We start from the raw sequence: 17699 nt of genomic DNA on the forward strand, positions 1-17699 counted from the left end.
AGGCAGAGGTTGCAGTGAGCTGAGATCATGCCACTACACTCCAGCCTGGGCAACTGAGTGAGACTCTATATCAAAAAAAAAAAAAAAAAAAAACAACAAAAAAAAACATCTTGTAAACTAGAGACATAATATGTGGTTGTTGCCCTCCAGGAACTTATTTTAATTAAAGAGCTAAGACATTAGCGATCAAGTTATATAATAATGTGAGGCAGCATGGCAGAGCAAAAAGAACACTCTCTGTATCAAGAGACCCAGGTCAGAGATGATTCTAAGGTTTTATATTTTGCAGATAAAGAATACAGAAGCTGGTAATATGGAGACTGACGAGCATAAGATAGTTTGTACAGATTTGAGGAGTGGAATAAGTTCAGTTTCCAACATTAAAGTTGTGCATGTCACAGAATTCTCAAATGAAGTTCCATACACCATTTAAGTGATAGATCTGGGAAATAGGTAACAGTTACATCTGTAGATTTCAAACTAACCTATTAGGGGAAGTTGAAACCATGATATGAGATGAAGTCCCTGAAACTGATGTAGTAAGAAGTGGAAACCAGAAACTGAAACTTGGGGGTATGTTCCCAGTGAAGAGGTTGAAAAGGAAGCTAGGTAGAAAGGGAGTATAAAAAAGGTAAGTCCTGGGAAGGAGTTTCAAGAAAGAGAAGTGCTAAAAGCTGTGCAAAGTTCAGGAAAAAAATAACTGTGAAACTACAGATTTGCTGCTTTCTTAGAAGATAATTAATTCTATCCTGAAGTCTGTATAAAAACACAGCAGATATAGCATGGAACAGGGAGAAGAATACAGGTTTGGAAAAGGTTCTGAACCCATTTCCATTATTAGCTGTGAGGACTTCACCTTCACAATTCACTTACCCTCCCTAAGTCCGAGTTTCCCATTTGTTAGGTGAATATATACCAATATATCTTAAAATAAAAATTAGAGATAAATATAAAACGCCCAGCTTAGTGTCTGGTACAGAGCAATTAAATTGTAAATAGTATAAATACGTTTTAAAAATCAATTTAGGATTACTCTATCTTCAATTTCAAGAAAATTTTAATAATCTTAAGGAGAAATGGTTCTCTAATCTCATAAAGTTTTAGAATATAAATTATTCACTAGAAACTGTTAAAAATTTTATTAAGTATTTATGCACCAATTTTATTACCTTGGACAAGTTAATCATTCTGCAAAAAATGGTTAAATATGTGAGGTAATACATATGTTAATTAGCTCAAATTAGCCATCCCACAATCTATTTATCTTTCAAAACATCATGTTGTACATTATAAACATATGTAATTTTTATTTGCCAATAAAAAATAAAATAATCATTCTGTGCCTTAGTCTACTTCATCTATAAAGTATGGTAAGAACTCCCTGGTTGATAGCATAAAGTTGTTCTGAAGAGCAAAGGAGATATGAAAGTGCTTTGTAAAGTAGGTGGTGCTACACAAAAATATAATATGTTCATGATGAGGAAAATTTATTTTCCCAGAATTAGCTAAGTTTCAACATCTGTTCACTTTTCTTAATAAAAAATAAGAGAACTGAGGCATAACTTGCTTACAGTTAATCTGTCTTCTAGGTCCTAGTCATTAGAAAACTAGAACAAAATAGCAAGATTTTTGAAAAAGAAAATTCCAGACATTTCAAATAACACATTATGTTCTAACTTAGATAATAGCTCTAATTCCTTTTGTAAGTTATGATATATACAAAAGTGAAACATACCATTAAAGCCCAAATTCCATTCACTCGTAAAGCGGGATTTTCACTCTGAGTTAATCCACAAAGTAGCTCTACGGCTCCTGATTCCAAAATTGGCTGCCATTGGACAGGAAAAAAAAAAAGTCACAGCTTTAAAGTCCGGTTTGCAAACTAAACGTGCATATACCTTGGCACTTTGTCTATGATTTCTTCCCCACTCTTACTCAATTCCAGGCAACTTTTGCAAAGCAGGGAGTGATGTAGCCATAAAAATCACCTTGAGAAGGGCAAAGACAACTATTTTCTTATAAATCCAAATAGCCAAACAAAAAAAAAGAAAACAAACAAAACCAAACCATTCTATCATTTCCTTTTATCCTTGTAGTCCTGGAGGATTCAGGAGACATCCTAGTTATATGTACATTTCACACAGACCCTTATGATCCCATTACCTAACTCCCCACTCTCATCATTCTCTGAGACTCTGTCACTTTCTGCTTTATGTGTATATCTTGTGCACTGGTTACAAACTCTAACCATGAAGTAATATGGTTGGTAAAGGAAAGAAATATAAAGGAACTTAGACAACCAAATCCTTCCAAGCTGTCAGTCTTATTCCAAACATGCGCAGAATTTATCTTTTAGGATATTTTCAGGACTACTTATCAATTATACAAGCAAAACAGTCCTGTACTTTTATAGTCATGCCACATTTTACACCTAAAATACCATGCTTTAGTCTAACTACTTAACTTTATTTATGATACTTGACCGGACATGAATTTTTGGTAATTTCTAAAAAATACTCAAACCTCAGAGGATTAAGATTTACCATCACCAATGAATGCTTAAAGGCCACTTGTCAAGAGGATTATAGAAACGTCAGAAGCAATTCAGATCTATATACCCAGAAAAAGGGGTATACATTTCTCAACTGTACAAATTATGATATTTTAAAAACTTATTTTGAAATAAATTCAAACTTATAAAGTAGCAAAAATACAAGGAACTCTCAGATATTATTTTCCCAGATCTGCCAGTTTTTAAGATTTGCCATCATTAATTTATCATCTCTCTCTTACTATGTACCTAATCCACATTATCTATCTTTTCTGAACCATGTGAAAGTAGGATGCATACATCGTGCCCCTTTTATGCTTAATATTTCAGTGTATATTTCCTAAAAACAAGGATATTATCTTAGATAACCACAGTACAGTTACCAAATTTAGGAAAGGTAATATTAAATTAAAATAATACTTTAATCAAATCTATAGCCCATACTCTAATTTTGTCAATTGGCACAAAAAAAAGCTCTTACAGCATTTTCCTGCCCCACTTTGGTTCAGAATCTAGTTTTTTTTTTTTTAATTTTAGTTCTTTGAGACGGTCTTACTCTGAAGCCCAGCCTGGAGTGCAGTGGCATGATCACAGATCACTGCAACCTCAAATTCCCAGGCTCAAACAATTCTCCTGCCTCAGCCTCTCGAGTAGCTAGAACTACAGGTGTGTGTGCCACGCCTGGTTGATTTTTTAATTTTTAGTAGAGACAAGGTCTTCCTATTTGCCCAGGTTGGAAGTTAATTTTTCAATATAAAAAAATCATATTAGTGATCCTTTGCCTGAGCTCATCTACCTATTTCCTAACCAGACCCCAAATATCCTGAAGGAAGCTCTGGAGCAATATAAGAGCAGGTAAGGATGGTTAATGGTGGTACACAAGCTGTGACTGGGTTATCATCAGGCCAAGACCCCATCTACAGGGCAGAGAACTGATGGAAGCTCTGGTGTACTATTTCGCCTTTCTCTTCCATCAGAGTAACTACCAGTCTTGCCCTGTTTGTTCCAAGATTCCTGCTTGTTGAATAACTATTTCTGAACCTCCATCTTATTTTTCTGTTTGGTTTTTTAGATGGAGTCTCCCTCTTTTGCCCAGGCTGCAGTGCAGTGGCACGATCTCAGCTCACTGCAACCTCTGCCTCCTGGGTTCAAGCGATTCTCCTGCCTCAGTCTCCCGAGTAGCTGGGATTACAAGCACGTGCCACCACCCCCAGCTAATTTTTGTACTTTTAGCAGAGATGGGGTTTCACCATGTTGGCTAGGCTGGTCTCAAACTCCTGACCTCAAGTGTTCTGCCCGCCTTGGCCTCTCAAAGTGCTGGGATTATAGGCATGAACCACCATGCCTGGTCAGAACCTCCATCTTGTTAATATTACTTTTCTTAATTATAGTCAATGCCTACAAGTGTTATAATGCAGAAAATAAATTCAACACAAATGGGACTACTAAATGCACAATAAACCTGAGTTCATGATTGGGCAGATCAGGGGTATTATGACATAATAAAACTAATTTTATAAGGTTTTCCTCTTCTTCATTAAAGTGTATTTTAGTTTTTCCTATTAAAAAAAGAATACATGCTCAAGTATTTTATAAAATGCAGAAGGGAACCCCCATCCAACCCCTCCCCAAATAACTACCATTAACATTAAACATCAAAAGATGATTTTCCAATGACAGCAGTTATCTCCTTGAAATGACTTATAATCCTGGTTTACAAAATTTAGTCTTAATTTATTCTTTAGTAAAGATAGCCTGAGAATAGTTTACTATTTGTAAGAAAAATTATTTCTTACATTCAGGCAGTTTAGATTGACTTTAAGCTATAATATCTTTTAAATAAGCTGAATATGCTAGATAGAATAAAAAGAATAATGGGAAATGATAATCTCATTTTAAAATGATTGATTTATTTGCACACCCCCGCCCCTATGCAATCAAACAATTCAGAAATACTTTTTAAGCCCAACCCACAAATTTCAATGTCAACTACTATAAAAAGTATCTGAGTAAGCTCTAGCTGGACTGGGCAAAGTCTAGGAAAAGAAAATCAATACTAACCTCTTTGCTTGGAGAAAATTCAAGAAGAAGATTACATAGCATGGAAGATGCTACCACTAGGATTTCATCTGGTGCATTTTGTAAAACCTATGGAATTAAAAAAGGATACTATTAATGATTTGGAATGATGAAGATGAGATATAAAATGAGATATAAAATATGAGATATAAAATATAAATAAAAACAAGAACAATTATCTTTCAGCCTGATTCTTCATATTGGAGAGACAGGAAGAATCCACTTGATACTGTGTCAAACTTTTCCTAGTGCTATAATTATGACTGACTAAGGCCCTCAAATCTGTTTTGCTTGGAGAAGCTGCAGCCTCACTGGGGGCTCTTGCAGGGAGGAGACAGACATATGTGAAATGCTTGAAGGCCAAGGGACTGTTCTGGAGTAAGTTAGCTCACTCTACTCCATCAGTCAAGCCCCTTATGAGTCCACAGAATGGCCCTACAGCCTGACTTTCTCATTCGTCCTTAGAAGGGCCTGTTTGACCAAAAGCACTGATGGATCAAGCAAGCTACTACACAGGCAGGACAGTGTGGAAGACTGGTTTACATAAAAGGAATCACACAGACCTAGTTCCAATCGGACACCTCCACTAACTAGCCTGAGTCTGTATTTCTTCATCTATAAACTGAGGAAAATAAGACCTCCTTGATAGAACTATTTAAGATTAAATGTGATATAGTGAATAATAAGCGAAGTACTGCAGCAGGGAAATGAAAAACAGACTGTTTGGATACAAATTTGGGCTCAACAACTAAATAGGTACATGAATTCCTCAACTATAAAATGGTATCTGCTTCACAGGATTGTTATGAGAATAAATATATAAAAAGGTTTTAGAATAGTAACTGGCACATAATAATGACTATATAAGTAAGGCTTTGAAAATGGTAATTTAGTACCATAATTTTTGATGCTATCAGGCACATAATAGGTATACAGTAAACTAACTTCCATGGACTTTCACTGAACTAGAAGGCAACACAGCATGATGATAAATGTTTGTTGCTATTAGCTATTTCTAGAACCTGTTCTTTCTAGATTCTAAGAGACAAGGCTTCATAAATACCACCATCTATATGCAATAATCACTTCAACTAAATCCTCTGCATCTGGGATCAGATCAGGCTCAGGCTTAGGATCTCAAAAGGAGTATTAGGGGTTCTAGTTACACAAACCAGAAATGGGTAATCACAAAAAATTTCAAACAGTTAAATATATTATCTGCTTTCCATGGCTAAACCAAGTCTGAAATTCTCAAGTTAAGAAAAAGCGTGAATTATAAAGTAGAAGCAGCTCTCCTAAGATATTGTGTTTTAACTCTCCTATGGACTGTTCATTGATAAAGATCAAATCAAATCTCATATACTATGCATGCTGAGCTCTGTCTGTCACAACTTCCCTAAGGCCCCATTCACTCTTTCCTTGCCTTGCCCTTCCCATATCTCTCAGGTACACCCCTACCCAAGATTTAAAGTCATCCCAGTCCTTTCAGTCAGAAGTCATTCTATCCTCCTCTGGGGTCCCATTGCCATGGTTTGTGACCTCCCTTAGGATCCTCATGACTGTCAACCTATTCAAATTATTTGTGCAGTTATGCCAATCTCCCCTTCTTTTAATAGAGTTAAGCTTCCTGAAGAAATAATCTATGTATCTATGGTCTAATTTATACTGGCCTGTAGCAACCCAGTGGCACTGCACAAAATGGGTGCTCGATAGTTGTTTTTAGATTAAGAGAAATAATCATTTTCCAAAACTATACTACTTAGAAACACTGGTGAAATAAGTTAATGCCTATCAAGTCTTTAAAAAGTTCCTTTGGTTGATATAATTCATTTTTTAAATGTTACTGTTTATAGAAATTTGTTTTTATCAAGTTTTATTAGATAACATTCAAATTAGATAACATCTAATGATAAACTAAAGCAGAAGACATCCTATAAACTTAAAAACCACTTACCTGGTGCAGTGTAAGGTATGACCTGTGAAATTCAGAAGTTGACATCTAACACTGACAAAACAATTTCACCAAAATAGGAACAAAACATAGTCACAAATAATTTTTTAAATTAAAACCAAATGTCTACCTTCTTGCAGTTTGTTAACCAACTGTTAAAAACATGGAAAAGCAAATGGGAAAAATCAACAGCTATGCAAACAGCCTCTGGACTAGAGACCAAAAAGTATCTGAAGTAAATCATTTGTTTACCTCCAAGCTTTTATTACTATAATTTAAACATACAGCAATATTGTAATTTGAGAGTAATTATATCCACATGTACCCAAGTATATAAACCCTTCTAGAATACTCATCAGATCTTTTCACAGAAAGAACTAAAGAGAAACCATGTTACTCCATTTCTGATTTGTATGACAGAGGGCTACTCAGCTGAGCAAGCAGGGAAAATGGCTCTGGATGAAAAGGTAGTTATTTGGGGAAGCAGAAGAGCACTTAAAAATTCCTGAATGGATAATCAATAAATCAAGATCAAGCTGCTATGAAAAAGGTGCAATCTAAGAATAATAAAGAGTGGGAATAGTAAAAGAAAATACCACTTAACTGAGGACAGCCTTACAAAATCCAGAAATATCAAATCTGGCCCCAACGGTTTTGGATAAGGGATGGTGGACCTGAAAAAACTGTTGCTGGTAGGAGCTGACACACTCCATGAGCAAGTGTGTCCCAAGCACAGAAAGGCACTGATATTGTAGCTGGAGAGTAGGATGTAGGTAAATAACCATTCTGAGATTTGGGGCTCTTAATGAGCTTCAGGAAGCAAAAGGAAATCAGAGAATGAGGAGTATTCAGAAGAGATGACATATGTCTAATAGGGTGAAAAAGAGTGAAACTCAGGAAGATGTGCCAATGGATGAAAATGGGTCAAGTTCAATGTTACATGCTGCTTAGGCAGGCCCACTGAAAACAAGTTGTTAAAGAAATGTACTGTTCTGCTAGGCCTCATAAGACTATACTGTGACACTTGTTTAGACTAGAAAACTCTTGGTGTCCCCCTGACAGTTCCTGAGTAGTGAATCATACACCCAATCTATCATTCCTTCCACTGAAGTATCTCCAGGGTTCATATGGTCTTCCCTAAGCCACTCCTACTGCTTTATTCCACAACCTTCATATGTAAATCATACACTGTCATTAGATGAACCTCCCCAATGGAAGAACCACTTGGCATGTCAATTCCCAAGGCCACTGGCATTGGTCTAACTCTTCCACTTCGTCCTTTCCTGTCCACTGGTATGTCTCATTATACCCCACTCCTCCACTACAGTCATAAAGGTATACTTGCTGTTCCCTACACATACCATACACAATGTTTCTCCTCATGCTATTCTGCACCCCAGAAAATCCTCCTGTTTTCCTCTTGCTTTCAAAGCCCACTTTATATTCTTCCTGCCTGAATGGTCTCTTGCCTATTTCTGCCACATTGATGCCCCTGCCCCCTGAACCTAAAGCTTTAAGCCAAGAGTAAGAGAACTGTGGTAAAATGTTTTTGGTAGCTCACTGTACTTGAAGGCTTTGCTTAGTATATAGTAGGTATGCAAAAACAAAACAAAACTCTAAAAAATTAAGTTGACTAAATGCAAGGTATATGATCACTTAAGAAAAAAAAATGATAGACCAAAGACCAAGCAGACCTATGGTTTTGTAATATATCAGGGAGATAACATTATTAGCAGCCACTTGATGCATGCTCTAAGTCTTGATTCAGATTCATTTGCCCTGAACCCTTTTTTGTGGGGACAAAAGGTGCCTGAAGAGAAGACCTAACACCAAAAATGTTATGTTAAAAAATATCCAGGGGCCAGGCATGGTGGTTTATACCTGTAATCCTAGCCAACACTTTGGGAGGCCAAGGCAGGATCATTTGAGCTCAGGAGTTCAAGACCAGCCTGGGCAACTTAGCGAGACCTTGTCTCAAAAAAATCAAAAAAATTAGCCAGGCATAGTGGCATATGCCTGTAGTCCCAGTTACTTGGGAGGCCAAGGTGGGAGAATCACGTGGGCTGGGGGGCACAAGACTGCAGTGAGCCATGATTGAGCCATTGTACTCTAGCCTGTGTGACACAGTGAGACCCTGTGTCTAGTTAAAAAAAAAAAAAAAAAAAATCCAGGGATTGCCGAAAGACTAAGAACACTTCATCTCTGTAAATGGCAGATTCTTTTGCTCTTCAGAACCAAAAATTACAAGGATAATTTTGAATGTAAGGTTAAGGTGTAATATTAAACAAATAGGGAGATCAGATGAGTAACTAAAGCTTAGTTAATAAAAGAAAATCAGACCTCCCTGGGCGCAGTGGTTCATGCCTGTAATCCCAGCACTTTGGGAGGCCGAGGCGGGCAGATCATGTGGTTAGGAGCTCAAGACCAGCCTGACCAGTATGGTGAAATCCCGTCTCTACTAAAAATACAAAAATTAGCCCAGCGTGGTGGTGCGTGCCTGTAGTCCCAGCTACTTGAGAGGCTGAGGCAGGAGAATCACTTGAACCAGAGAGGTGGAGGTTGCAGTGAGCCAAGATCGTGCCACTGTACTCCAGCCTGGGTGACAGACCTAGACTACACCTCAAAAAAAAAAAAAAAAAGAAAAAAAGAAAATCAGGCCTGTAGTTTCTCCTCACACATGAAGCATTTGTAGATGCTTAGAACATCAGATTTGAGGAGATAAGTGTTCAAAATGCTCTACACAAAAATCAGACATACTCCTAGACCAGGGTGTAGTGTTAGCTAGCTCGGCTCACTCTAGGGTCTGTGAGTACGGTTGTTACTGGCTGACCCTTTCTTCTTACCTTCATTAAAGGTTTCCACACAGCGTGATCCTGGAAACTGGTTCGAAGCTGCTGCACAGATCTGGATAAACTGTGCAAACATCTACAAAGAATAATCAAAATTAGCTTTACCAGAAACTAAAACTTCTACTTTTCAAACAAACTGGCTGGCATTTTACAATGACTAATATACACTTCAAGCATAGCTACATTGTTAAGTGAACTACATCAGACCACTTCATGGGGTTTGGAGGCTAGGTTCTCTGTTAGACAATGTTATACACTCTATGAATTCACCAGAGCAGATTTTTGAGGAACATTTGTAGTCTGTGTTTACCCAGTGAAGGACCAGAAAGGAAACAGGTTAAATACATGGCAAAAGGTTTTTATTCAGACCATTTAAAGCTCATACCTGACGGCAGCTAACCGCACCTTGACACTAGACTCAGACAAGCCAGTCACAATTCGGTCCATCATATTTTCAGTCTCAATGATCTGGAGAAAAAGGTTAATGCTGCATAAATAACAACATGAAGGTGACAAACTTCACTGCTTGTAAACTCAAGTATCTTAACATCCATTAAAAGTTTAATGTTGTTTTTGGCAAGAGTGTTTACCTCTCGAACAATCATCTTGCGGTGGGGGCAGGCAGCTCATCAGAAAGGTAGGTCTAGCCCACTAAGGACCTGCCAGGCTGAATGACAGGTGTAAGGGGCAGGTTATGTTTGTTTATTTTTAAAGACATTTAAAACAAAAATTAAACCGTGTAAGTACCGCAGAGGTGTTGTGTAAACAATCTTGAGAAAAAGGAAAAGAAATAAATGAACTCTCATTGGGCAGGTTCCTTCCAGTGAGGTTCTAAAGAAATCACAGTCCATGCTCAGCCCTCATGAAATGAAATCTGGGCTTCTGACAGAGCCACCTTGTGGCTACTTTCTTACCAACCGACTGAAACTTTTAGAAAAGTAACCCTTGCCATCTTTCACTATAGCACTAAGTGCTGCTACACATAATCACTATAATTATGAAGCTTTATTGTTTCAACTTAAAATTAAGATAACCTGCAATTTTCCTTCATCAAACAATGTCTAGATACAAAATAGTGTGTGAAGGAAACTGAATTTGACTTGTGTGGGCCTACTGAAAAACAGCCTTTTCATATTAGGATAAAGTACTCATGACATCACAACACAAATACTAACAAACACATTTGTTGAGTTCTTCTATGTGCCAAGCATTGTGCTAAGCATGTTATATTACCCAATTTAACCCTCACTCTTCTGAAGGCATTACTCTAGATAACACAGAGCTTTCCTGTAATCACAGAGCTGAGATACGTACCCAGGCATGTGACTCCAGAGTCCATATGCTCAGCCACACTTGTAATATAGCCCTGGTTTAAAGCAGTCCTCTTGTACTCACCAGGTAGTTCCCAATATGGGCAACTCATTAATGGGAGTCATTACTCTTACCTGGGAGAATACCTAGACCAATAGATCTTAACCATGGTTGGCCTTGCAGAAGAATTACCTGGGGAGAATTTTTTTTTTTTTTTTTTAATCCTTATGTCCAGGACATACAGCAGACCAATTAAATTAGATTCTCCAAGGTCAGGGCTGGGCACCTAAATTTTTTTTTTTTTTTTTTTTAAATCTCCTCAGGTGAGTCCAGTACACAGCCAAGGTTGAAGATCACTGACCTAGACTAAAATGAGAGGATTCAGAAGGCTGACCTTAGAATATGAGAGAGTAGGAAACCTCAGGATGTTTCAGCCCAAACAGGAAGGGAAGAAAATATTGTTGAAACTAAAAATGATCAGGGAAAATACCATCTATTAAGAACAGGGGGCTGGGCGCGGTGGCTCAAGCCTGTAATCCCAGCACTTTGGGAGGCCGAGACGGGCAGATCACGAGGTCAGGAGATCGAAACCAAGTCTCTACTAAAAAATACAAAAAACTAGCCGGGCGAGGTGGCGGGCGCCTGTAGTCCAAGCTACTCGGGAGGCTGAGGCAGGAGAATGGCGTAAACCCAGGAGGCGGAGCTTGCAGTGAGCTGAGATCCGGTCACTGCACCCCAGCCTGGGCGACAGAGCGAGACTCCATCTCAAAAAAAAAAAAAAAAAAAAAGGAACAGGGAACCACATTTTAGCTGTAGGTTAGGAATGGTAATTTTTATCTGGTGTTTTAGTTTCCAAAACATTTACATATTGATCTACTCCTCACCCCAGACCAAACCTAATTCCATTCTTACTGATATGCACAACCACTCTGTCCTCATTGTCACCTCACCCTAAACTCCTCCCTTTCTCAGTCTACCTACTCTTTGTGACTCTTTTATACCTTTCCCCCCTGGCATGGATGTCCTGCTCAAACACTCCACTTAGAAGACAGATTCCCTTTTTCACTGTCCTCCCACCACTCATTACTCCTGCTCCAGATCCCAACTGCTGATGTTGTTCTAGAAAAACCACCAAATATGGCTGTTCTTTCCGTGTAAGCTATTCCACCTCAGCAGCACCCTCACTGCTGGTGATCAGCCTTGTAACCCCCTGGAGATGCCCATATTCCCTACAGTAGCTACCTCTTACTTCAAATTCTTCCTGCCTCCCTCATGCTCGCAGCCACTCTGTGCCCACCTCATCTTCGTAGGGACCTTGTTTTATTTTGGGGACACACATTGCAACTTCCCACTTTTGACGAAAGGTCTCCATGCTTTTGCTGTTTTCTTTACTCTTGTCAAGGTTGGGTACTTCAAGCTCAAAGCCCTTCTACCTTGATCCAAAAATTACCATTCTATAACATTCTCACATCTTTACTCTGCCCTACCTCTCACTTTCAATCCTGTTTAAAAGGCATAAATGCCCAAACTTCAACCTCTTGAAGCTAGTCCTCTCCCCACTTCCCATCTTTAAATGGGCATATATCCAATAAAGGCTCTGTCCATCTCCATCTCTTACTCCACATATATATAACAATGCTGTGACTTCAAAACCAAGTCAGTATGGGAAATTTTCTAAAGTTCTGTTCTAGAGTTCTTTCCTGACCTCTAGCCCCATACTTCTGATTGCCTAATAAATATGACATGGATGTTCAGTGGAACTTCCGATCTATTATGTCTCATACTGAATTTGTCCTCCCACCCGCTAGCCTTGGCTAAACCTGCTTGTTCCCTGTGTCTTTCTGTTTTTGCAAATGGTATTTTAACATTCTCCTAGCCACCCAGGCCCTACATTTGTGCTCATTTTGACCCCAACTCTTCTTACCTTACCACAAAAAACCAAAGCAAATTACTTAGCACTATACCTTATATTCATTCCTTTCGCACTCCACTAAACTAGTTGGGACCTTATTACTATTTCCTTGGTGGTCACAGTAGTGTGTTTTCCAAATTACCTAATCCTCTGTGCTACAGCAACCATCAAAGACTGGCTGGGTTACTTTAATCATGCACTAGTCACTGTTCTTGAAACAGACAAGGCCAAATCAGTACCTTCAGTATGGGAAGGAAACAAAAGGCTAGGGCAAAAGTTTCAGGCAGTGGAGGACTAGATGCTTATGCCTGAAAGATCCTTCTGCCTTGGGAAATTATTTTTACTTAAGAATGAGAAGTGATAACTTGGGAGAAACAACTACCTGTACTGGATACAGTTACGTCATCAGCTAATGTGGTGGTGGTAGAAGTACGGATGGATTGAACACATGGTTACTCCCCAGAAAGAACTGAGAAATACTATTAGCACTGGCTCCAGATGCTTGCCCCGGGTGTGGTCAAGACTTGAAAGAGGTTTCTAGATAAGGTTTCCTGGCTGCATTCAACCAAAGATGTAAATCTACCAAAGAACCAGAATGGTGTAGCAATCGTAGGTATTTAATAAAGTATTATCTCAGTATAGCCAAACTGCTAAGCGCCAAGAAAAAGCCTAATTCTACACAAGAGATGGGAAAGAAAAATCTACAAGCTTAATATGGGCTAAAGTCCAGACTATAGCCTCTTCCCAAAGTTTGGAAGGCTGATATGAAAGGACCTGTGGAAAGGGTGATGATCAGAAATAAAATGAGTAGATAGACAGCTTAGTGGGTGAAGCAGGGGAAATGGAATGTTATGGAGTGGATTGGCTGTATAATCTTAGGCAATTTACTTTATCTCTCTGGGCCTTCAGTAAAATGAGATACAGTAATGATTATTTTATCTCCAATCTTTTGTAATCAGCAGGTGAACAAGGATCATGTTAGTCAGTCTGGGCAAAACTACCACGTTGTTTAGAAGGAACATGGGAAGAAGGCGGGTGAGAAGAGGCTGGAGAATGGTTCAGGTCTAGTCAGAGTGCTAAAGGAGAAGGCAAGGAAAGGCAAACGGCACAGCTCCTACTTGCATTTCTATAATTATGTATTCAGCAAACATCTGAGTGCCCAGAGAGTGCCAGGCATGATTCTGAAACTCAAAGACAAAATAGTGAGGAAGAGAAAGCCCTTGCTTCTACCAAACTCACGATATTGAATAAGCAAGCATAATTAAATGTTTCAGTGCTATGGTGCTTGGTTTCATGGTAGAAAGAACACCTTGGGAATGACAGGGACCATGGGGCCACACACTGAAACAAGCATCTACAAAGGGAAGGTAGGAAGACATCCTTTCTCAAGAACAGGAACTTTACGATCTAGGACAGTGGAAAAACGTTAGGGCTCAACCACTGTAACATTAAGAGTGTAGCTTTATACTTTCTTTTAAAGTTTCTAGGGGTATATGGTCCCTGATACTTTGGAGATAGAGTATAGCTATAAGGTGGCTGGTAAATGCTTTCCAAGTCAGGACATAAAACTATCTGGAGGTGTCTTCCCTTCAGGCACAAGATGACCCTTCTTAGATCATAGTCTATCAGAATGTCTGTAGAAGAAGGCCTGAATCTGTAACTGAACTTGTAGTGGAGAGAATTCAGTAACCTTGCTAGGGTTCTAGAAAGCAGGCTTGAATCTCTGGTCCACCTTCTCCATCAAGATATCAGTCTGGGAGTGAGAGTGAAAAACAATACAAAATTAGAATGTAAACTTTGAATTCCAAAAAGGTATGGACAATATGATCTAACCAAGTTTTGTAAGCTTGAGGGCATGCAGACCATCTGTGTATGGACACAAAGGGCATTATAGTGAATACAATGACAAAAATGAGGACAAAAATGTGATCACAAGACAGGAAAAGCTTTGGAATCCAGTCCAGAGAAAAAATTTTCAGGTCAGCAGGGAAGGAGCTGGTAGTGGCTGCTGCCACAGCCCTCTGACCCATACGAAAGTTTAGCAGTGCACCAGACAGCTTTTCAAACATGCGGCTGGAAAGCCAACAGCAATAAAACAAGTTCTCCATGGTGCCTTTTAACGACCCCAGTACCGTGCTCCACAGCCTTGATATGATGGAGGGTGCCAAGTCCTAGCACCCTGCAAAGGCATCTTAGGTCCTTCCGGATGTAAGAGCAATGCCAAGAAAAGGTGAAAGTTGTTCTCCCTCATGGTTCTTGTTGGAGACTCCTCGGCCATAGCTCAGCAAATATGCCCTGTGGCATAGCTGGTTGGATCTGCTAAAAAAGAAAAAGAGACAGTGCCCTCTGTTACACAGACACTGTGCCCAGCCAGAAGGGGTACTTGTAGTAGACTGAATCCTCAGAGTGAAGGAGGCCATCTTTCTTTCTAGGCTTTTCTAGGGGCCTGGGCTGTAAACTACAAAACTAAGTCACACAAAAAATGTTGCATCCTCAACTGACTGTTTTAGGTCAATGGACTAGGTATTGTATACCTCCCTGCTGGTGTCTTTAGTTTTTATGACACACTTTTGCCAAACTGTCTCTTGCGTTGCTGCTCTTGCAGGAGTGGATAGGATCTATTAGAACAGGATCTGAGCCTCCTGTAATTGGGACAAGACTTTCATGACCAGTGGGAAAGAGGGGCACTCAGTCCAGAGGATCATGGGGAAAATGCAGAATCCAGATAATACTAAGGTGGTGGTTTATGGTATACACAGCAACTCCAACAACTTGAAAATCGGCCTTTGGCTACAAGGGAACGTCCCGGCGCTCCATGAGCTCTAGCAGATCCAAAATTTAATTGTGGCCAGGACATAAACCATCTTTTCCTCTGAGCACATAAAGAGCTAAAAGAGTCAGAGACATGGTATTTGAAAAAACAAGACAAACTATTCTTCCAGCTTTATCCATGATGAAACATTCTTCAGATACTAGAAAAACTTTAGCTTGGCTTTTAGCTTCAACTGTGTTGCAACCAGGTCAAGCAAAATATGTAGAAACTGAAACCGGGTAGATTCTTGGTGGTGTCAGCAAACTTCTCAGACAATTCAAAGTGGGTGGGTTGTAGGGGTGTCAAGGCAGTGGGCGGCAAAGTGGGCTCTCTCTTAACATCAATCACTTATGTGAATGTGCACAATAGCCAGGCAAATACAACTTAATTCCAAATAGGCTTTTGTGAAAGTTTCCAGAGCAAGTTTTAATGGATTATGAGTAATAACAAGACAAAACTGGCCAGAAAGAATAAGGACTTGCAATTAAACTCTCAAAGTCACAAGTCGCAGACATTTGAGATCTAAGTGGATAAGGTATCAAATCCAGACTCTAGTTAAAGCAGGAGGGATTCAGCAGCCAAGCAGGGTGCAGCACAAGGAGGTCAGGGAGAAAGAGTAGGTCTGGCAAGGAAAAAGGATGTATAACAGAGACTGGACCTGCTGGGTGTGGATGGCAATGCTTTAGTCTCGTAAGTGTCAATAAAGACAAGTCCCAGGGCACACACTTGAGTCTTTCCTAGCAGGACCATTTATTTAAGGTCTAGAGTTCCTCACTTAATTTTTTTTGTTTTTTTAAGGAAACGAGCACTATAAACCCAAGATCTCATGTCAGCGCCATCAAGACACTAGTTTTGGAAATGGGGTAGAGACTAGGGAGGAAAGAGAAGTGCCATGAGGTAAGAAGGCAGATACTAGAATGAAATAGGCATGTACAACCAGCTTATCTGGGTAGACTGAGTAGAATCAGCAAGAGTCAGGGGAGAGATCCATTCCCCCAAATGGAAAACCAATCTTTCACTAGGTTTTAGGAAGTGACCATGTCATTTCATAAGATGACCATAGGATAAAGACATGATGCCATATACATCATGCAAATGCTTGAGCACCTAATGTGTATTATTCCTGAGTATATTCTCATATCATTTCTCCTTTATTAAAACAAAGCAAAGCAAAACAAAAACAAAAACAAACCGAAGACTAAAAAACAAACGCAAATCCAAAATCTCCAACAGTACATGGTCTTCCACGAATCAAGTAAGGGCAGCTGCAGTGCTTGCTCCTAAATCATTTCAACTGGAAAACCAATTCTCTTACTGCATTCTTTTAATGCAGTGGACATAACTATCTAACAGAACTAAACACATTTGTGCCTATTCATTTTTAGGCTAAATAATGTCAATATCTGAAGAGGTCTTAGGAATAGTCTTATCTGAGGTCTCTGAAGTTCAGAAAGATTAAGTCACTGGCCCAGGTTCTTCAGGCAAACTGCAGCAGAGCAGCCAGAGCACCCTTCCCCACCCCCCAGTTTTCTTACTTCCAGACAATTCAAACAAGCAAACTTCCCAGACAATTCAAAGTGGGTGGGTTGTAGGGGTGTCAAGGCAGTGGGTGGCAAAGTGGGCTCTCTCTTAACATCACTTATGTGAATGTGCACAACAGCCAGGCAAGTACAACTTAATTCCAAATAGGCTTTTGTGAAAGTTTCCAGGTTCAGTTTTCCAGTATGAGGGCCTTTCTATTCACTATGTTGTAAGGATGAGATTTTTTGCTTAGTCTTAATAACTAAATTGAGATCTGACTTTGAAAACAGGGAAAGAGGAAAAGAACTATAAAAAGTTATCATTGCTGTAGAAACCACAGACTATATATTGACATCTTGGGCCAATAAACATTAGTGTACTATACTTGGCAAGAGAGGGCATCATTAATAAACTGAACAAGAAGGAAAAAAAGACATACTTTACAGGACCTCCTAGAGAGAAAATGACAAATCAATGATTCAGCTTTGGTTGGGGGTACAAATGGCAAAGATCAGAGAGGATGCCAGTCAGTGAAAAGATAAGCCAAGAAAAACCAGGAAGAAACCACAGAGTTCCACTGACATTTCAACTCATCTGACCTCCACTTTAGAATCAGGACCTAGCTTTAGCAGATAGTAACCAAAGGGAATTAACATTCTACTGTCCTTAGCCACAAGTTCCATTCATCTGTTGTGAATAAAACTGTAGGATTT

At 39.2% G+C, this 17699-nt stretch overlaps 1 protein-coding gene across 10 annotated transcripts in view; it reads right to left on the reverse strand.

Moving 5' to 3' along the window:
• ARMC8 (armadillo repeat containing 8) overlaps nt 1-17699 on the reverse strand; it is a 113285-nt gene that overhangs the window by 27270 nt on the left and 68316 nt on the right. For all 10 annotated transcript variants that reach the window (XM_003895053.4, XM_009201644.2, XM_021934823.2 and 7 more), the window contains 4 exons: nt 9816-9898; nt 9425-9506; nt 4613-4699; nt 1736-1828 (listed from right to left, as the gene is read on the reverse strand). In XM_003895053.4, coding sequence (XP_003895102.1) covers nt 1736-1828; nt 4613-4699; nt 9425-9506; nt 9816-9898 — 345 coding nt within the window. The remainder of the gene's footprint in view (nt 1-1735; nt 1829-4612; nt 4700-9424; nt 9507-9815; nt 9899-17699) is intronic.

Source organism: Papio anubis, chromosome 2, assembly GCF_008728515.1.
Source record: "Papio anubis isolate 15944 chromosome 2, Panubis1.0, whole genome shotgun sequence".
NCBI classification, from domain to species: Eukaryota; Metazoa; Chordata; class Mammalia; order Primates; family Cercopithecidae; genus Papio; species Papio anubis.